General features: G+C 44.5%; 2 protein-coding genes across 3 annotated transcripts in view; one reads left to right on the top strand and one right to left on the bottom strand.

The window, feature by feature from the left end:
* The window catches only part of LOC8052811, an 86,146-nt gene that overhangs the window by 25,840 nt on the left and 38,084 nt on the right, over positions 1-22,222 (top strand). The gene's annotated exons all lie outside the window — the stretch shown is intronic.
* On the bottom strand, positions 36-21,916 carry LOC8024310. Its single transcript, XM_029976757.3, has 2 exons — positions 21,662-21,916; positions 36-1,447 (listed from the first exon to the last, which is right to left on the bottom strand). The coding sequence occupies exons 1-2, from the start codon at positions 21,746-21,748 to the stop codon at positions 236-238; spliced, it is 1,299 nt and encodes a 432-aa protein (XP_029832617.2). The 5' UTR covers positions 21,749-21,916; the 3' UTR covers positions 36-235.

The raw sequence follows: 22,222 nt of genomic DNA, 5'->3' as shown, positions 1-22,222 counted from the left end.
CCCAAAGTCCCTTTTGTGCCTAATGTGGCTGCTCCTTTTGAACCCCCCCCCCCCCCCCCCCGTCCAAGTTTGTTCTAAGGCACTTCTGCCCTCTTCTCCCCAATGCACGCATTGTTGCATCCTGGGAATCCTAGAACCCCAATTTCCGTCAGGTGGCGCCAGTTGTTTCTAAAGTGGTGGATTCCTTAATACAGAGGGCTCACGGAAAACACCCTAGTAAGAAGCAATCCATCCCTCAGGCGTTCAGTTTCTCGAGGGACCGCGCCATCTGTCGCGCCACATGGTCCCAGGTCTCACGGGCCACCTGCTTCAGCTTTCCCACAAAGTCCTCCCATTGTTCCTGAACCTGCTCCGTGAAGATGTCCATCGGTTCATCTGGCTGCGGGCCTTCGGCTCGCTGCGGTCCTCCTTGAGCGTCGCCGTGGGACGCATTCCTAGGTGTCTCGGTTTCAGCTTCCTCCAGGCGTTGCTGCTGCGTCAGGTGGAAGGTCTTGAAGGTCTTTCCCAGCTGCGTCCTGACCTTTCCGGTTTCGAGGTTGTGCGCCGCACTGCCGTTTCCCGGAAGGGTCTGAACTGTCGGTCGTCCTCCTAGCGTGTTGGGCGCAGTGGCGGTGGGATAGGTCATCCTCGTCAGCTGTTCCATCAACTTGAGGCGCGCTTCGTCGCCCATGCTGTGGAGGATGATGCAGATCCTGTCTTCCACTGGCTTGCGCACTGCACCGCTGGGAGACCCTGCGGACTCCTCGTAACTGTTGTGCGTCGCGTTCGAGGCGGGTTTGCGATCCGGAGTCCTCTGCAGCGCCTTGCTGCTGCTCAGCTGCTTAGAACTGTGTGTGAGGTTTCTCGTGATGTTGGCCAGCCAGTCGACGTACTCCTTGGCGTTGTCCTTGCCGATCTTGCTCTTCGTCTGGGCCAGCAGCTGGGGCAGGAGCGCTAGAAGTCTCCGTTCTTCTCCTTCCGTATCGGGCGTCTCCTCGGTGTAGGTGTGGTTGCTTGCCAGCGAGGCGTTTTGAAGTTTGCTTCTCTGGAAGTTTGGTACGCCTCCAACGATCGACGGATTGTCCGGGCGCTGGCCTCTCAGGAACCGGTGGGCTCTCTCCTGGGGGCCCACCCGGAACGGCGCACTTGTAACTTTCAGTTGGAAGCCGTGCATCAGGCCAATGTCCGGTTGCATGTTGCGGCTAGCTCGGCTAGCCGTTCCAGCCACGCTGTTACTCGGGGATGGCGTCGTCATCGCTGTCCCCAGTGCGAGTGGTGGCTGGTGGGGTTGAAACACAGGCTTTCTGCCGGAGCCAGGAATTGTGACAGAGTAGGTGACGCTGGCACCACTGGCCGCATCTCTTGACCGGTTGATGTGTGGGAGTATGGGGTCCGTCATGACCGTTTGGACTGGAGAGGCGGTGCTGGCCGGTATGGAAGGTTCCTGGTGGCTTCCATCTAATGGTTTCTGTGGAAAGGAATAAGACGTTCGGTCAGGGATTTCACCTATATAGGTATGTCCCTCTGCTAAATGCTACTTGTACATATTTGTCCTTCTTTTTACGTCTTTATCCATAATCTTACGTTGTAGTTATGTCTCAGCTGCCTTGGCTTGTTGCTTTTGCCTCTTCTCAAGGGCCACCAACAAAAATGTAGATATGCACTTTTGTTTATATCCATTGTGTGTTTTTTTGTTCGTGAACATTGTCTCCTATTGTCCTGGACACGATTCTCGAATACACATGCGTGGCACACTGAATTCAAGGAAGACCATAAAAGTGCAAGCTTTTAGCTCTCGTGCCTGTTTCAAGCCTTTCACCACCTGCCCGTAGCCCTTGCTGCGCTTCGAGCTAATTTAAAGCATTTTCGCTTCACCGCAGAACTCGTGCCTATCCAGTCTCGTGGTCAATAAGAGCCCTGTATGTTTTTTGTTTTGATAATTTTCAAGTTCAGAAATTGAGGGATGGGTTTGAAGTTTCTTGAAGCTGCGAGAGACCCGCTCGAGTCTACAATCATCATCGCTGACAGCTTGGAGGATAACCCGCATTGGACGCATGCAATTCGCCCATTTTGACTGGGCCAATCCCAAACAAATTGTTGCACAATCATCGTGTTTTTTATGATTGGTGCATTGCTGAAAGCCCACACATGGAAGAAAAAAGGCTATGCATACTTCAGAAGTTAAAAGGTTTGAATCATGGTGCTGCTCTGACAAGGCCTTAGGCAAGTTTTTCAGTTTGAGCTTGGCGCACATGTATAACAGCACACTGGCTACAAACGGCGAAGTAAGCAGGAACTTCTGTTGGGGGATGTCTTGCTTTTCTGGTAATGTTGGAAGGAAGGAGCAGAAAGGGGATAAAAAGGAAAATCTCCACTTTCTCTTCTATTACACCTATATTAGAAGAAGAAACAAGTAGACCAGTGCACCGTTTACAAGCAACCCCGCGTTTGCCCACGTGGGGGGCGACACTGCGCGTGCGCAGATACCAGCTTCGCATGATCTGAAGCGTCTACGCATGTGCCGTTCCGATAGCAACACCAAAGCAGCGGCGTGACGTCAAAGCTGCGTGTTAGCGTATAACATGACTGTATATTTTAGCAAAGGAGCAGTGTCACGCCGTAGCCAGGGGTGAACAGCTGGATTTCACTCGGGGATCCCAGAGGGGATTCAAGAAATATGTTTGTGACTCGCACGAAACGTTAACGAAAACATCTAAGGTACAGACACGCCATTGTCCCCTCCCTGAAAAACTGATTACTCAAGGCTGGGGACGGTTACTTTTATGAAAGAATAATGTCCAAAAAAGGCATCTCAGAAAAGTAAAAAACCTTCTAAGCAGGTGGTCCTTCCCTACTTTCATGGCAAGCAAAGTAAATTGGTGTGTGTATGTTTATACAGCCAGAAGTCAGTCAGCCTCAATGGGCATCTGGTGTCTCAGCTGTAGATGAGCAATCTAGCGAGTGCGGTACAACTGCTAGCCTGGGGTCTTTAACGTGCACCATGCAGTAATACTACTTTCTTGGAATTTCCCACAACATATCAGCACTAGCCAACAGGTTTAGTGTTGGCAGTGCTTTTTGCATGGTGCATTAACAAGTATAGGTTGTGTGAGGAAATAGAGAAAAAGATGTAGAATGTATATCAGAAGTCATATATAAGATATCCTTCCATTGTGGCCTATGTTAAATTTAATTAGACAGACTAAAAGCTGTGTTTGAGACCTTTCAGCTGTGTTTATGTTTCTTTTACCTGCAGTTTCGAGGATTACCTATGTCATGATAGAGAACAGCTCTTAGGAAGATGATGGGTGGATAAAAATGACATTGTGAATGAAGAAAAATGTAAACTTGGCTACCCTCCTTTTCATCGTAGTGTTCTTGCTCTATGAACCGAGACTCTTGCTGAAACACTTAGGATATCCACTTTCATGTTTTTATAGTGTTTGCAAAAGAGAAGAAAAAAAATTGTGAAACCATGTTGGGAGGTTTTCTGACCCCCCAAATACACTCCCTCGCTTTGCCCGTCGGTTACAAAAACCTGCCAAGGTCCTCTTCCTGAAAGTCCTTATATCCTTTTCAGAAGAGCGTGGCACCCAGTAGCTGCTGCGCAAATTCTCCGTGCCCACCCGTGTCGGGCACATATATTCTGAGCATTTATAGGACACAAGAGCTGCATCAGCGTTCGGCATGAACTCTGCCCACCTCGTACCCAGAACGGGTACCAGCATTGTTCGGCGAGGATTCTGATCCATTTACATACTACATGCGCAAGAAATGGCGACCAACAATGCTGCTTGATGTGCTCTTGAAAAGTGTGTAGGTAGTTTTTGAGAACTACCGAAACAAGGTGGACAGTTGAGACTCAGTATTCTTACAGCGGTAGCTGTCAGTGCCCCTTCCCGGCAAAAGAAATGTTCATGTATGAACGCTAAACGCCACTCTACAGCAGAGGCACTGCTCTCCTTCTCCCCATCGTTTCTCAAACATGGCAGGCTCTCTCTTGCTTTCTCTCCCTTCCTTTCCCCCCTGTAGACCTCAGCTGTTCCAAAAGCCCACTTGATCACAGGGAGAGTGCTCTTTGCCTCCCCCCCTCTCCTTCTACACCCATGTTTTTCAACCGTTACTTCTACTAGATTCTGCTACTTCCAAGTTTTCAAAAAGCACTAGTAATTTGTTGTTGTTTTTTTGTGCACAGCATTTGTTGTGTGTTGTTTGGACAGTTTTTTCACCCACAAAATAACATATTTGTATACAATTGCGGTACCATGAAAAATTTTTCGGGTCGCCCTAAATCTAATTTTATTTTGTTGACGGGCAGAATTGCAGTGGCCATGCACAGCTCATTACTTCCGCGGAAATAGTATAAATGTGCAGAAGTTGCCGATGAGGGTCATTGGAAAGGTTGCTGATAGTATACTGTAGACTCCGCGAGTAAACGAGTCATTGCAAGGTATACGGTTGCTTCCACTGTGCCGTGGTGTGGGCCGGTTGGCCGGAGTCGCAACTGCAGTGAGTGTAAAATAGCTCTTTTGAGTTGAGATAAAAAAATGTCGACCTGAGTTTTCTAGATTGCTTTCTCCACTTTGTACCAGCGCCCTTCGTGTATGATAGCTAAAAGCTATCCGTGGGTAAATATTCTAAATTTCTAATACGAATTGAATATAATAATAACAATAATGAAATAAAAGTCAAAAGATAAAAAAGTGGTACACTGTCATAGAAGTAATAATAATAAGAAAAAATGTATGAAGCGGGAAAAAAAAAAGAGACAAGGACGGTCATAATTTTGTGCACACTAGTGGCTCGATCGTTCGTCGGGAAAATGGTAATGCTCTCCTATAAAGGGGGAAAGCATAATTTTTCGATGCCAGAACAAGCCGCCAAAACTGGAAAGGGCGGAACGACAGAACATGAGAGAATGAGGATGCAATGTGGTGATGGCGCCCTCAGAAATCTGCGGAGACTTCCTAAAACTGTTCTCTATTTCGTGTTTCTTTTTCTATTCTTTTTTGCAAAACAAATTGTATGCTTTTTTCTCTTTTTTTTCGCAGCCCATGCCCATTGACGACATAGCCTCCTTTCCCAATCCCTCAGTGCATCCTCATACCTAGTAAAATATTTGCTCATACTCCCCCTAGAAGAAAAGGGCAAACAGCCGGTCGTTTTTTACCCCAAGTTTCTCCTCCAAAATACAAAAAGAAGAGAGGATTGGTTCGCCTTATGACACCTGTGTAGCTTTCCTTCTCGTCTGCTGCTTCTTCTGCCTCTTTGACCGCAACCTGGCTGTCTATCGTTCTGGCGTTGAAAGCACCGGCCTTTTCCCGGATAGAAGGCTATATGGTTCATGTCACAAAAATATGTGTATTCCAGATTGGCCGAGCTCATTATGGTCGAGTTGTAATCATTGTTGTAATCGGCTACGTATAAAAAAGATACCAAGGATAAAAAGATCATTAAGGGTAACTGGACTGGTAGGAGGCTGCATTGACAGCCTTATATAAAAACAATTATGTAAACATTGTCTATTAATGAAGAACATAATCCCAGTTTCTTCGGTAATCTGTCATAGCTGTAGGGGTTGGTGAATAGAAATTATCTATGACAGACACTTGCCCGCAAGATGTCTGTTATAGATAATTTCTATGAACCGTCTTCAAACAATGTGCGGTAGAGGATGGTCAGTATAATTTCAAACGATGTACGCAAATTGAAGTTTATGCGCACCAAGCAACAAAATAGCCGCATGAAACATGCAGGTAAATAAAATTACCTCGTGAAGCGAGATACTGCACCAAGAGTCCTAACCGAGGCGTTACAAATAGTTGATAAAAATTCCATATAAAGTCAACAAAAATCTCAGGATCACAAAGTACAAACATTGTCTTCGTGTTCAGCTCGTTTAGAATGAGTAGGTTATGGGAACACCACTTGGAAACCGCTAAAGCGTCGTCCGGAAGGGAGCGAATAGAAGACAGCTTTTTGTTTTCAGCAAGCAATAGAGAGTTTTAGTATTGTATATAGGAGTAAACGCAAGCACTGCGCGTTTGCGTTAGCGTTAGCTTTCCGTGCTCCACACTGGACATGCGCCATCAAAACAGTACAGTACGCAACCGAGCGAGCTATCTGTATGTACGCTCATGGGCGTCGGCAGAGGGGTGCGAAAGGGGCAGTTGCCACCCCCAAGCCAGACTGCCCCCCACCCCGAGAAAGCGGGGTGACCATTGGTTTGTTGACAAGTGAAAAAACAACCGGAAACCATTTAAAAATAAAATCGGGAGTAACTATCGAAACATAAAAAAAGGGAGATGCCTTGCCCCGCATTCCGTCAAAGTAACAATTTAAAAAAAAAAAAAGGGCAACTAAGCCCTACTTTTGCCTCTGCAACCCACCGCCTCCAAACCTCACTGGAGACGCACCTGTTTCTGAGAATACCTAATCCTCCGCAATGAGCACTCATTGGTGATGAAGTCCAGACTCCAACCCCGAGTAGAAAGTTGGTGAAACGGCCCGAAAAACTAATTCTTAACTTCCCTTCGGGCCCTTTCATTTTCGCGCACTCTTGTATCCGCACTCATTTGTCCGTGGAAATATTCCCTCAATATCGTCGTGTGCGGCATGTGCCGGGGGCCGTGCGGACATCGTAGGGTGGTTGGAAAAAGTCGTGATAAGGGAAAAAGAAAATAAGGATATCTATTTTCACGGGGCAAATACCAAACGCGCACCCCGTTTTTTCAACTTCGCTAGCCTCTACGTGACATTTTAACAGCAATTTCTTCTATGTTTCCTCCAACTCCGCACCCCATGTGCCGAGGACGCGGGGGTTCAGGTTGCTTTTGCAAATTTGCAAAAGCCACACCGAGTGCAGAATAGCTGATTTACCAAAGTACAGGTCTTGGCCTCGACGAATGGCTCTCTAACCTGGGTAATAAAACACGTGTTTTCGAGACGATTCACTGAAGAGCAAGCCATGAGCGACGGTGAACATGACCTTCTGAGCAGGTTGGGGTGAGAGGGGGGGAGGAGGGGGGGGGGGGGGGGGGTTCAGGGGTCGGGCGTTTGCGTTTTCACGAAACCATGTTTGCACCAAGTCGTCAACGCAACTGACGCTCGGGCCATAATTTACTGACTCACCGTTTGACACCAGGGAAAGGCGCATCAGAGACCACTCAGTCCACAATCGCAACCGTACAGTTGTTGTTCTTTCCGAAAGTTTGTAGCGAGCGTCACTATTTTGCCAGCTCTGGATTTCTTTATCGGTGTCTTCGTTTTACCGAAAAAATTACAGCGATCACGGCTTTTCATTTTGTGGGACGAAGAAAGCAGTCACCTCTGACCCCTGCCAGGGACTCTGAGTCGGATTCTATTGAGGCAATCTTTGTCACAGCCACTCCTAAGCAACCTTTGCCCTCCAAAATTCAGCTTGATATAGGATTCACCCTCAACTCATCTGTTACAGGTATGCCTAGAGAGATTTCCAGGCAAAACTAAAGTTGACCTGATAAATACCATACCCGCGCAAAGGTAACCAACAACATTCTAACATCATTTTTTTTATTCTCAAGTAAAATGGGAAGAGCCCTACTTATTTATGTAAATTCTCTTAACTATAGTTTTAAGTTGAGGTGATGAAGGAGAAACTTATTGAAGAAAAATATATAAATAAATAGCTACATTTATTTTCTTAAAAAAATCTCACCAAAAACGTTTGTGATACCAGGCACCTGGAAACAAATTATAATCGGGGATCTGCGTTTGTGGACTTTGTATTTGTGGTATTGGTACTTCTCAGCTTGGTTTTCTGTTATAAATCTTGAGCTTTTATGACTTCCTGTTATCAAAAGTGAAATGATGGATTTTTTCGCAGTTGTGTAGCTTCTATGCTCGCACACTAATTTCGGTGTTATCTAGCTTTCTCTCTCTTCATATTTTAAGTATTATGAAAAGCCAGACTGTTCATCGGGGAAACTAAAATGTCATGAAGGAAGTGTAGTTCGCGTTGATGGGATGAACTAGATATTATTCGAAGACTCGAAACATTGTTCACAAGCTTCCTCGTTTGCATATTTCCTCGTGTTCTGAGAGTATATGGATGGGGATCCAAGAAAATATTTTTAGTTCTTATTGAGTTGCCGTGTTGCAGAATCTAATAAAAATAATAAATGACCGGTGGTCCCTTCGTCATCGATAACAGGTTGGTCCTGATATGTTCAAGCCCCGTTCACTATTCACAAGAGTTTTACGTCCGGGCTACAGGAATTAAATCGAGATATGTCACAATGCGGGAATGTATTGGTTACACCCCCCCCCCCCCCAATTAAAAAAAAAAAAAAGGAATGTCGGGTGCGAAAGTTTTGCCCCCACCAAGAAAAAATCCTGCCGACGCCCATGTGTACGCTCGCTATCTATGTTGTCATGCGTACACAGCGGCCCTCCGCGTGCCCTTCTCGTTGCTTTGGCTTGACCGAATACTGACCTTGGATTACTTGGAGCAGTCTACATAGACACATCTATATGATGCTGCAACTGCTGGCGTGTGCCTTTGCGTTCCACTGTACTAACCAGATGGGAAGCTCCTTCGAAACAACGAAGAAAAATATATCATTCTTAAAAATAAATATCAGTGATAAAAAAATTAATTGAGCTAAGATTTCTAGGTTGCTTTAAATTTATGAACAAAAGTTTGAACTGATTTCGAACCTAAGGAATAGTTAACAGAGGCCTCCAAATATCTTTGACGACATCCTGTTACAAAAAGGTGTATTTCCATGATTCTATAGATCCTCTTGAAAGATATGATGAAACTGAATTTCCTTCAAAAGATAAATTTACAAGTAAAATGGCAGGAGATGGAAATAAAAGTCAAAGAATACGAAAGGGGATTACTTGCTGATGTTTGTCTGGAAACACAAATTAGACCCATGTTTGGTACGGGCGGCGGAGAAAAGTTCACCGGAGAAAAGCTCACTGGAGATAAGCTCACCGGAGAAAAGCTCACCCCAATACCGGCAGATGTGGAGAAAAGCTCACCATTATTTTTTTGCATACCTTGATTCTGCGTCAAAAACACTATTCGCATTCGTCACTTCATTAAAAATATGTCCTCTTTTTTGTAATATTCTTGGTTCATTGGGCATATTTGCTAATTCCTCAGAAATCAGTAATCACCCATTTTGCAAATTATTGAAGCCGCAAGTATAAAATCAGAACATCGTACACCGGTGAAAAACGCAACAAATTATTCACAGTTGACAGTGCGCCGTCGCTAGCTCTGTCAGATAAAGAGGTTTGTTCTTTGCGAGCTAGCATGAATAGCGGTGTGTGAACCGTTTTAGCTCCAAATATTGCGTAGTGCCTAATAGATAAGTAGGTGTTGATGTAATCAGTGTCGGCTACGCTGTTTTCTTTCTGTTAATTTCACTAACAAAACTTCAGTTGCGAGAACCGCTTCGTCGTGTCGTGTTTGTTGTCCTCACTCCGCCGTCGTCGTTTGAGCGGTTTTTATCATGTATAACGTTCACCAACTCGCCCTATTCGCTCCCCCTTAACAAATATTACAAAAAAGGACATTTTCGTTTTCACAAAGCTGACGAATTTTAATGATAATAAATTGATGTATGTTACGCTTGATCAAACAGCCTCCATATAAAAGAAGAAAAAAATATCGGTGAGCTTTTCTCCGCATACGCCTAATGACCGGTGAGCTTTTCTCCGCATCCGCCGGTTTCGCGGTGAGCTTTTCTCCGGTGAGCTTATCCCCGGTGAGCTTTTCTCCGGTGAGCTTTTCTCCGGGATTCGTTTGGTACAACTCCAGGATTAGCGTGGAACGCGATGTTAAAGTTGACTAAAACTAAACTTCAAAAGATTACAGATATGGGTATGTTCCTTGTGATAGAAAAAGGAATAAGAGGTGGAATGACTGGTGTAACACAGATATGCGGAAGCAAATAATAAATACCTATCAGATTACGATCCGACCAAACCATCAATGTAGTTAGATGATCCTCATGAGTCCTTATCAAAAGAATATGGTCACATCCTCGAAGTCAATCTTAAATATCCCAAAGAATTACACGATAAACATAACGATTTTCCATTGGTCCCAATAAAATCATCAGAAAAACTTCTCCTAACCCTAGAAGATAAAAAGAAATAAATGTTGTTCATTGTGACCTTAAAGCTATGCATCGAACTTTTGATAAAAGTAACCAAGATACACAGAATTCTTAGATTCAAAGAGAAACCTTTTATGAAGGATCACATAGGCCTAAACACCAAACTATGGAATCAAAGTAAAAATGCCCTGGAAAAAGATTTTTTTAAGTTAATGAACAATGCTGTGTATGGAAAAACGTTGCAGCATTTCAGAAACAAACAGCTTATAGAATTACTTTCACATCTAAAAAAAAAAAAAAAAAAACTAGAAATTTGTAAAAATGTAACCTTCAAATCCAGGAAAATATTTTGTGAAGATTTGGTTCCTATTCATTTTCACAAATCAAAAATAGTTGCTGACAAGCCAACGTATATTGAAATGTCAGTTCTAGTTTTGTCAAGGACCTTAATGTACGACTTTCACTATAATTAAAACGTGTTGTTGGCCTAGTTGGTTCATGATGCAGTAGTGTTTTTTTTGTTTTTTTTTGCGCGACTCAAGGGACAATCACAAGCGAGTAGACACGGACAAGCGCTTGTCCGTGTCTACTCGCTCCTGATTGTTCCTTGTGTCGCGCAAAAAAACTTCTAGGCTTTCACTATAATGTTTTGAAAAAGGGATATGGTGAGGGAATAAAGATTCTCTATGAAGACACAGATAGTTTAATATATGACATTCACATCTAGAAAGATATGAAAGAAATTAACAAGTGTTTTGTTACCTCTGATTATCCAAGAGATCATTAACTATTTTTTTTAATACAATAAAAACGTAATTGGTAAGTTTAAAGATGAGTTGAATGGAAATGTCTTAATGGGAATTTGTGGCACTTAGACCAAACTTTTATTCATATAAAGTTTATGGTACAGGAATATCAAAGAAGGCCAGAAGAGTTAAAAACGTAGTGAGAAAGAACCTACACCTTGACGATTACAAAGGAGTATTAGAAGATAAAAAAAACAAGATTAAAAAAAAATCATGTAATATACACCGAGACAGTAACGAAGAAAGCCAAAACTTTTCAGGAGAGAGTTCTCTTAGAAGATGGAATAAGTTCATTAGCATATGGATATTATTTGCTAAAAGGATAAAGTTTTTCTAATAAGTTATTATTCAGTGTGATGTTTTCACCCTTTATCTTAAAAGAAATTTTATCGTTATTAACGAAGACATCCAAGTAACCCTGAGATGTAGGAACTTCGTTGTTCTGTCCGTTTTTTTTTATTGTTCCTACTTCTCAGGGTTACTGTGGTCGTCATTCACCAGATCGCCTGCGTCTTTTACCTTTCTTCACTACCGTAAAATACCGAGCAAGCGCTCGGTATTTTACGGTAGTGAAGTTTTCCGATAATCCCGTAAAACTGGGGGCTGGGCGCTTGCTAGGTTTAAGCGGGAAAATGCAAAAGGAGCACATGTTCGTTTGGGCCCTTGCTCAATCCGACCACTGAACGCAAAATAGCAGCCGACACACTCGGCAAAAGGCTGTCACTTGCCGAGCTCGCAAACGCAGAACAACAGACCCTCCTGCGAGGGAACACACACATGCGGCACATGCGGTTCATCGAGAAAAAAATTAAAAGCGGCACATTTTTGTACATAGTCTTCATCACTAAAACCATCGCGATCATGAGGCACCGATGATGATTAGGGGTGTCGCGAACCGGCCGAGGTTCGAGTTCGACCAGGTTCGACTTGTTCGAACTTTTAGTGGAAATTTCGACGAACCTTGTATTGAGGTTCGCCTCGTGTGCGCATGCGCGACAGGCTGGCCAGTTGGCTTCGGATTGGATGTTGATGGCTAAGGGATGAATTAGGGGCACCGCTGATTAGTTATTTCAGTTAATACAGTACAAAAAATAAGTTATTAACTTCTTCAGCGAGTAGAATTGGTTTCTTTTAATTACAACTGTTCATAAAATAAAATAACCATTTGCATAAATATAAATTCTCTAAACCTAGACTTGCTGGTATCAAGGTCTGGCCACACTATCCGCAAAGTCGAACCGGTCAAATCTGGTGAAAAGTTCCGAAGGTTTGTCGAACCGGTTCGACCCAGTCGAACCCCGAAATTTCAACCTAAAAGTCCGGTTCGACAAAAGTTCGCGACACCCCTAATGATGATCCAACACCCGCTAGTCGTTCGTCTTCGCTGCCCTCCAGTGCGGTGCGATGCCACAGCCCTTGAACGATCGACATATCACTTCCTCGGGTACCGCGGCCCATTCATTGGAAACATTAACAAAGAGCCTTGTAAACGATAATTCAATAAAGTCGCTGGATTGGTTTTCATGGTTTTCTTTTAAATTCTTTTATTTTTGATTGCTTACCTTATTTTATTCTCCAAGGTTATAAGATTAACAGCATCAAGGTTTTCACTGGGATTCTCAACATTTACCGGCCTTTTGTTTTTCATATCGTAATTTCCCAGATCACCTAATTGAAATCCTATCCCCGGGTCTCCTCAAATTCCTGTAATGTTTGTCTTTAAAACCAAGTATCTCATTCCGTACGTTTATTTAAGTAAAATATTTGTTATCAATATGAATTAGTAAAAAATTATATTTATCTTGTTTTATGGGGGTTAAACCCTTTGAAATTCATCTAATGCAAGTTCACTTTTAAATGTTGTCATGTCCATTTTATCTTTAAATCCGAACAAAGTGATCCAGTCAAAATTTCTATTAATACCGGTGGAATATCATGAGCGATAAATACGATTGAGCAATTTTCTTTTCGCGACATTGTAAACAAATCTGAAAGTTCCCAGAACATTCTTTTTTATCTTGAGTATTTCCGAAATCAACCATAACCATAAGATTTTGTTTAGATTCATCCAAATCATGAACATCTATTATATCATTTTTATCTTCACTAAAGAATGCTACTTCTTCACCTGTGTTTTCACTCAACTTATAACTATTCTGAAGGAACTCATATTTCTGGCCACTTAACACTTTTGCATACACTTACAGCCTGTTGTAATAAACATAGTCAAACAGTAAATTAAGAAAAATAATTTGTTTTGCCTGAACCACTTGGACCATATATACTGTTTTTCGAAATGGAAAACTCTGAATAGTCTTTCCAGTATAGTGAAGTATTTTAGATATATTCAAAATAATTCAGGTATAAAAAGTCTATATAAATGGATCCAGTAAAGTATGAAGAATGAGAAAGCCATTAAAGATCGAGTGATACCTAATAAAGAAGCTAAGGAATCATTAAGAAATTATATGGAATTAGTCTTAGAACCTGCTACAAGAGAACCCTAAATAACAGACTGAGACGATAAAAGATTAGTATGCAAAGATAATGGAACAAACATTTGACTTTGCACAATTATTAAATACGCCAAGTTTGCCAGCCATTACAGCATCCAGCCCAATAAATCTTAATCTTGATTAAGAGTTAGAAGAAATCAATGAAACTTTGGTCAGGATTTTTATAGAGAACTTGAACTACCTCGTCTGGAAGATACATTCAGTGCATATCGAGGTAGCATACATGGACTTACAGAAAAACTAGATGAATATATAAGAGTATCAGAATCATTAGGGGGAAGTCAAAAAGGACAACTATGCTGGGAAATTAAGAAAAAAAAGACGCTGCATGGTGATGAAGAGGGAAAAAAACGATTACAAATGCAATATAGTTTTGTTGACGGAAAGATAGAATTTCTTGGAAAATACAAAGATGGACTGAGAAAAATAGGTAATGCGGGAAAAATCGTTGGAAATTGTATTTCTACAAGTGTTGATGATGATCTTATAAAAATTATTATTAATATTGAACTAAGAGGTGGAAGTAATTTTGAGGAACTTGTAAATGAACCATGTTCTATATATATATATATATATATATCATTAGATATTAAAAGCAATTAATAAGAACCCACATAAACGTTTATGTGGTAAAATATATCTAATAAATTAAGAATATTCTAATTAATAAAACACTTATAAATGGCGAAGGTACTGTAACATTTCTGAGGACACAAAAGCTAGATCCAAAAATAAAATATTTTATTCCAATGATAGAATGTGCAATCCCTTACATAACATATCTGCAAAATTAAAAAAAAAAATGCATCATACATTTCAGATAAAGGGGAAGCAAAACATATAACCATTGACGATGGTAATCATGATTGTGATTTTGTGATTTATCAAATGGTTAAATACTTGCCTAAAGAGGATATTCAGATAATCTTTGCAGTACTACCAGGTATTACCAATAAAATATCAATAACCCTAAAGAAAGGATACAGAGTGGATTTTCTAAAGGACATTCATTTGAAAAAAATACTTGGGTTCAAACCGGTTCAAACAATCAGTATATGGAAGTGTGTGTGTGTGATAAGTGATAAGGAAGAAACTGAAGTAATTCATTGTAGCTTAGTGAAAGATCCTTATTCAGATGATAGTGGAATTATGATGAATAATGAGGGCGATTTTATCAGTCAATTTTGATGGAGATCTCTAATGTTTTGGGTGTCATGTTTGGCTGTAAAGCGCGATCCAAACCGTTTTTGTGCGCCCGTAGGTTGTGTGCTTCCCGGAAATTGCGTATTTCGCGACGTCGCGCTGATTGCTTGCGCCTTCCGGGCGCGCATGAAACAGTCGGATGATTTCAACTTCTTCTGAATGCGCACGGAAACACGTTGTGACGTAGTAGGGCCCTCGTCTCCCGGCCAATTGGTGGAGGGCACCAGTTTTGGCTCCGCGTTTCTTCGCCGTCTGGCGCAGATGCTCTCCGCTCGCCCGAACGCGCACCGTACTAACCGACGGACATGGTTGTGACTCAGAAAGCGCCCCGGAAACAGCAAAAACCTCACGAAATACTCATTCTTCGGGAAGCGCACGATTTACGCGCGCACAAAAACACGCTGCATGCCAAGCACGTCGCTGAGCGAGCGCGTACGTGGCCGAGTGGTTACCATGCTTGGCTGTCGCGCGGAGGATCTGGGTTCGATTCCAGGAAGAGGAATGTTTTATTTATTCTTTCCACTTGGCGTTCTCGCCAATTCGAGAACATTGTCGTCTAAACGAGTTGCAAATGTTCTACGCGCCGAACGTTCTAGGCCGAATGTTCCAGAAACCCACGCGGCTACAAAAGGCGCTCCTCGTGGCAAGCCGGAGTCAGTCTCGTCCCAGCGGTCGATCCTGCTGTTACGCCGACTTCGACGCCCGCGGCGCTCAGTTGTTATCTTCTGTCCCCCCACAAGTACGCCCTATTAAACGTTTCAGTTTCCTCAGTTATTCTTTGTTTCGTCACCCCGTCATTCAAACGGCGTTTGGTCTCGACGCGGAGACCCTTTCGCGTGACGTTCGAAGGCCGCGCACCCAGGCGCGGTCGCACGCCTCTTGGCCTTGAAAGCGTGTAAGCATCGTGACCATGTCATGCTGTGGCGTTTGTCAGAAATGGAAGAAGCACCAGGAAGAGCCTTCACCAGGGTCCCCGCAGACGAACGCCGATAAATATGCTTATCACACATTCTGTGCTTACCAGTCTGCCAGCATGACCAAGCTTGTATATTCTTTTCGCGCTCTTTTGAAAGCAGACAACACGATTGTCTGCTTACTGCGCGCATCGAAAGATAACGCCAGGAGCACAGCCATGCATCCCCTCTCCGCGAGTGTGGCCACCGGACGACCATCTTGCGTGCAGAAGTATTTCGTTTTGCTAGCGTTGCAGAGGCCGGCGGCAGCGTGCTAAAGACACGTTTTCTACTCGTACGTCGTCATCCGTTGAAGAATATATATATATATATATATTTTTTTTTTTTACTTTGTGTAAGTTGTTGAGAACACGCGCATTGCATTCGCAATACACGTCCACACGGCGTCGATTCTTGATTGGTATCCGAGCGTGCAAAGGCACAGAGACGCAGCATTTCGGCGTGCCAAGGAAGCTTTGATCGTGCCGCGAGACCGGCGAAACTTGCTTTCGACGAGTTGTTGCTTTTCTATGTGGTACTGCGTTTTTGTAAAACTTTCCACGTATTCTCAACGGCAAGTCTCACCGCTTACACAGGGTTTTAAAAAACTTGTCCGGCGAATGACTACGTACGAGATGAAAACGTGTCTTTAGCACACTGCCGCCGCCCTCTGCAACGCTAGCAAAACGAAATTTGTCTGCGTGCAAGGTGGCCGTCCGGTAGCCGCAAACGCGCTGCAGCGAGCAAGCGGGGATGCGCGATCCAGCCTCATAGAGATCAGCGAGCACAACCAACAACAATTATTCTAGTTGATGTTGGCAGAACCCTCAGTTAGTGTGCCTAAATTACAGAGTGTTTCCAACTGCTCTAGCGTGGTCACGTGGTTTATGGAATCGACAATCTGCACGCGTCTGGGCCTCTGCGCCCGCTTTCCTCTTCGCCAGGGGCAACGCTACGCACGCGCACTTGGTACCAATCTGTGCAGGAGGTGCCCAGCGTTACATTCTAAATGCTCTCAGTGGTTTGAGCTGCCCCTCTAAAGGGCCACCCACACTAGCGAGAAAACGCGCCCGGCGCGCCGATAAATCGGTTAAGCGGCAAGATAAAGGGCGTGTCTCTGCACGCGCTCGTGGCGCTGACTGTGCTTCGGCGACATTTTGTTACTTGCCGCGATCGGCGTGCCACGCGCGTTTTCTCGCTAGTCTGGGCGGCCCTTAATGCGGGCTCCCTGCCCTCGGTCCTCCTGCGCTGAAGCTTTGAACAAACTGTAGCGCCCTCATTTTGGGTAGTACAAGCTCACCTGATTAAGCATAGCACTACTCATGGCACATTTGTCGAGCTTTTTCAGTTCTATGTGGTGCTAAAGAACGAAAAAACACCTTTGGACGACAGAAATCGGCCAAACTCAACGTTGCAAGAGAATCGAAAGTGCCTAATTCATGACACCACCGCTAGGGCACGCGTCTCTTATCTCTGGGTGGTGACGTCACAACACCTGTGTCACGACGCTTTAATTTTTTTTTTCTTTTTGATGTCTACTTTGGAACGCGTGAAACGGCCTCTCTTGGCTCACGCTCTCAGCGTCTTAGCTTTGACGGCGTTCGAATTTTTGTTCTGTGTTTGTATTTTCATCGTGATCTCGCGCTCCGCACCAGAGCAGGCACGCTTCTGCATGCGTGCCAGTTTGAGACGCTAAAATTTGTACTACCCAAAACAAGTCCTAACAAGTCCCATTCTCAGCACCCTCTGGGCAGCGCAGGAGGCCCATATTTGAGAGGGTCACGTGGCCATACAAGCTGCGAGGAGGAGACAAAAAGCGTCGGTCGTCCGTGTCTCCAAGCTTTGATCAGCGTCTCCGCGATCTATCCTTCTCGCCACGGAACGACGCGTTCGTGCGCAGCCGCCCCCTATCTTCGCAGAAGGCTCCCGCCATTAAATTGCAAACGCGCTTCGTCGTTTGAACTGCTACCTCTCTGAAATCTAGGCTCTCAACCCCTCCACCCCCCACCCCCCCCCTCCTCTCCCCGGTTAAAGCAGGAGACACGTGAGCGATCTAAATGGGCACCGCGCGGCAGTCCCCAACGTTATTAGAATCAACTCAGTTCTGGAACTCCGCTCCGGAGGGGGGTCCCTTTGCGTGGCGCCTGTTAGAGGGCGCGCGCTCCGCATTAATACTCGCTATCATCATCATTGACGGCGCGCTTGTGGCCGTTGCTGTAGAGATCGTACATGGCCGTTGAATCTGGCGCATCTGGCCTACTGAGCTTACGGATGTTCGTGGCGCTTTTTCTGACAGTAGCAGACGACTTTCAAATTGTTTCTGCTGCAGTTGGTAGTCATCGGCACATCTACTATTGCAGTATGCACAAACTAGCCCTGATTGTAGCCGCCGGATTGTGGCGCCGACGAATTAGTGTTGTTCGAAACGCTTCGCGCTGTCAGCACAGCTAAGGCAGCAGCATTTTACAATAATGCAAAGCGTATGCCAAGACGGTCGTAGCGCTTTTCATGCTCAAATTGTAATTTTTACTGGCGAAAGGGCAAAAATTAATTAAAAACCATGCTGAATCTCGAGAGGAGTCGGGACTCGCAAGCAGCCACGGAGCAGTAGCAGACGAAAACGCGTGGATAATAATGATGATGATGATGCGACTGTTCCCTTTAGATCGGGCGGGCTCGAACAATATTCATGCCCAAGCCTGGGGGCATTTGCATGTTATTGCCCCCTAAGGTAGATCTTTCTCCACCAGTCCTCTAATCGTCTCTTTGTTGCCTCGACAGACGACAGACTGGAATAATCCGCCGGCAGCGCCACCTAGCTGCAAAAAAAAAAAAAAAATCGGACACGGTTTCGGACCCCCTCCAATGTACAGCGTCTATGGGAAGTTCCATAACTGAGTTGATCTAGTAACGGTGGCAGTACATAGCAACCGGTGCTGGCGTCAATCCTTCCTGTTTTCTCTAAGGGTTTGGAAAAGGTTATGCTACTTCGAATGACAACATTTGCTGATAATCATGACTTGATTAGCTCGTCGCAGTTTGGTTTTCGAAAGCATCGATCCACAGAACTTGCTCTCCTTGCGCAAAAAGAACATATACTTAGAAATTTTGAACAAAAGAAACTCACTCTCGGCTTATTTGTAGATTTCACTAAAGCGTTCGACTATCTAGATCGTAATTTGCTATTAAAAAAATTAGATATGTATGGATTCCGTGGTCATGTATCAAAACTTCTACGTTCATATTTATCTTCCCGCAGACAGTATGTTCATATAAACGGGCACTCATCTGAAATAAAACCGATTGAATCGGGGGTTCCGCAGGGAAGCATTCTCGGGCCATTCTTATTCAATGTATATATAAATGATATCGTAAATATTAGTCACTCAACTCAATTTTTTATTTATGCAGATGATGCAAGCCTATTGTTTGATGGTAACGATGTGTCGGAGCTCATTGATAACGCGAACGAAACACTAGAAAAGCTTAATAGATGGAGTACACATAATGCATTAAAAATAAACGCCGGTAAGACAAAGGCAGTTATATTCCGACCTAAGAATAAACATATTAATATTACCAAGGATATTTTTATAAATTCTTCTCAAATAGAAATTGTTCCCGCGTTTAAAACTTTGGGCGTTATTTTTCAAGAAAACTTGTTATGGGACGACCATATTAATCATATTGTATCAAAGTTATCTAGCATCGTCGGTATTCTATACCGTCATAAACACATTCTACCACTTAGAACAAAGTTAATATTATATAATTCATTATTTTATTCACATTTAAATTATGGTCAACTCATATGGGGCACTACTACCTATACCAACCTCCACAAAATCTTTATGCTACAAAAAAAGATATTAAGAAGTATCTCTAATGTGCCACTAGAACATCCAACCGATGATCTTTTTTGTAAGATTGGTGTGATGAAAATTTTTGATTTATATAAATATCGTTTATGTGCAAGGTATAAAATAGAAACAAATTTATCCCAATGTCACCTTAAAAACTTAGCGAAGCTAACAGATAAAATTTATAGGTACCCAACACGAATTAAAGAACCTTGGGAAGTACCCTTTTTTAGAACAAACTACGGCCACCAAAGTTTAAAATATACTTTGCCCTCTACCCTTAACCAGCTTAGTAGGCAAGGCATTGAACTTAGCAATATATCGGTGAGCATCTTACGAGAAATGTTTATTTCAAATGTTTATTTCGAGCCAAATTGTCCGTGATAAGCGCTAAAATCTTTTGAATCGATGGTTTCTTTCGCGTTTATTTCAGTGGTGTTTAACGTTCTGTGTGTGTATTCACTATTGTGTAAACTGTATCAATATGCTACTTATCTTGTTTAGCGTCAGTTCTTTCTTTGTAAAGTTGTTCAAACATGTAGTACACATGTCATGTTTCAATTTTGTATAAATCTTTAGTGCCTGCATCGCGACTGCTGGTGTAGGTGGTTTGGGGCTCGTCAAGCTGTTTTTACAGCTTTTTTCCCAAGTCACCTTTTCAACATTGTTTTTGTTGGAAAAAATAAAGGTACTATTATTTCCTCGCGGCGCTCGGGTCAGTGCCGCGCGATGCTTCTCTGGTGCACCTGGCGGCGAGCGTCGGCGTCCGCCGTTGAAAATGTAAAAGTGTTGACCTCATTTTACCTTGCACAGAAAGAGAGCTATACGCCATGAAATTTCACAGTGTGAAATGGACTACTAAAATACATCCTTGGTGAAAGTTCGAGATTGCTACGCGCAGGCTCCGATTTTTCCCGCTGATTTTAGAGAGAGTCTCTGCATTCATCTTACGTCACACCGCCGCGGTGGCGCTGCTGTCGGCACATGCTTCTCCGGGTTTGCGTGCACGCGCAGTACGCGGACTCGTTTGTAAACTGGCCGGCTTCTGCGCGCCGCCATCTTTATCTACTGGGCTGTGGGACACGTTCTGTGCATGCGCAGGAGTGTCCTCTTCTTCGAGATATCAGACGCTGCGCGCATGCGTTCACAGCCAACACCACCTAGAATAATCAAAGCCTGCTCGCTAGATCATTGACGTCATCGGGCTGAGATTGAGCGAAGACACGGATTGGACACGAGTGCGGCGCGTCAGCGTTCGGCCGGCCCTCGTGTCCAATCGACGCGTCGGAGGACGCTCGGCATCGGGCTCGGGCCCAGTTGCTGAGTTGGTGCCATCGAGGCCTGCCAATTCCATGAAGGAATTTGCGAGCCTCGCTTATTCTTGGTGGGAACACAGTCCAGTGACTTGACTTTTTTTTTTTTTTTTTTTTTCTGCACGAGTGATAAGAGCTGGGAGGGTCGCGACTAATTCAACTCGCAAAGTTCGGGCTCTAGCTCAGGTTCAAGAAGGCAAGCACTGGCTTCAGAATAGTTTCCTTTGATTTTTATCCACTACATGGAAAACCTGCGGAGGTTTGTTGGCGTAAGTGAGCTTCCAGAGGCTTTTAGTCTTCTTGGGGGAAGCGATTGAAGAACCTACTGTACTTCTACCTCGCCCATGGATGTCGATAAACGAAAAATCTGGTTCGCGCGGTTGCGTGTTGTTGTGTCCAGAGCGAACTATAGGCAACACGGTGATACTACTGTAACGACAGTCGCCGGGACAGCTGTGCGCCTTACGTAGCACGAGGACCAATACAAGCTAGGTGCATCTGAATCGTTAGGCCACTGTTAGTCACGGTTTCTTTCTGCGGCCCTGTCGTTGCTGCCGTTTTCTCAGCTGTGGATAACATCAGCGCAATTTGCATCGCTTTACTGTCGAGACCGGTTATAAAGAAGCCGGTTCTAACGAAAAAGCCGCTACAGCGAAGCGATTGCGATTTCCCATTCCCTTTTGTACTTCGTTATAACCGAAGTCGGTTATAACGAAATAGCGGATATAGCGAAGTGACTTCCGATTCCGGTTGACTTCGCTATAACCGGTCTCGACGGTACTTTGATAGTCATCGCCCCAACCGTATGCAGTCACGAAAGCCAGAAGAAATCGCGAAAGGACATGTTCCGGCCAGTTCACTGTTTTTCCCGCCGGGTGCCGTCCGTTTTGCTGGAGTCGCGACTCGTGTCCGAGCTCACCTGGGCGTCTGGCAGTGGCGTGGCGTACACCAGGGCGCCGCAGAGCAGGAGCCAAGCGCAGCAGTGGGACGGCGGTTTCCTAGCCATCCTTGTCGGCCGGCTTCACGTCACAGAGTCCCTCGCGATGATCTACGTGATGCCGTGTTGCTGGGAAGGGGCCGGCAGACCGTCCCGGTTCATCGGTGCCAGAGAACGTCCTTTCCACCGTATACAGAGCGTCCGGAAGTTCGGGCATCGACGCGCCGGCACTGCGCGCCACTGCCACCAGCAGCGAGTAGCCACAGGGCAGGGTTGCAGCCGCCGACGTGGACTGCCTGCAGGGCAGGAAACGGGGATCGGAGGTTTTCCCGAGCCTGTCACTCTAGTCGAATCCTCCTCAGCGCGCGGAGATCGATCTAGGCTCGTTGATAGGTGTCTGTCTACTCACGCCCTGACGACATATTTGTCGAGACGTTCAGAATAGACCTTTCCGGAAAATTCCGCGAGGCCTCTCGCCAATCCCACATTGCACCGCGCGGCGTGGGGAATTGCGGGGCCGTTCCGATGTACGCTCGGGCTGGC

Source organism: Ixodes scapularis, unplaced genomic scaffold (assembly GCF_016920785.2).
Source record: "Ixodes scapularis isolate PalLabHiFi unplaced genomic scaffold, ASM1692078v2 ptg001458l_1__unscaffolded, whole genome shotgun sequence".
In the NCBI taxonomy this organism is placed as follows: domain Eukaryota; kingdom Metazoa; phylum Arthropoda; class Arachnida; order Ixodida; family Ixodidae; genus Ixodes; species Ixodes scapularis.
The sequence above is the reverse complement of the archived record's forward strand: the minus strand, read 5'-3'. Positions and strand labels throughout refer to the sequence as shown.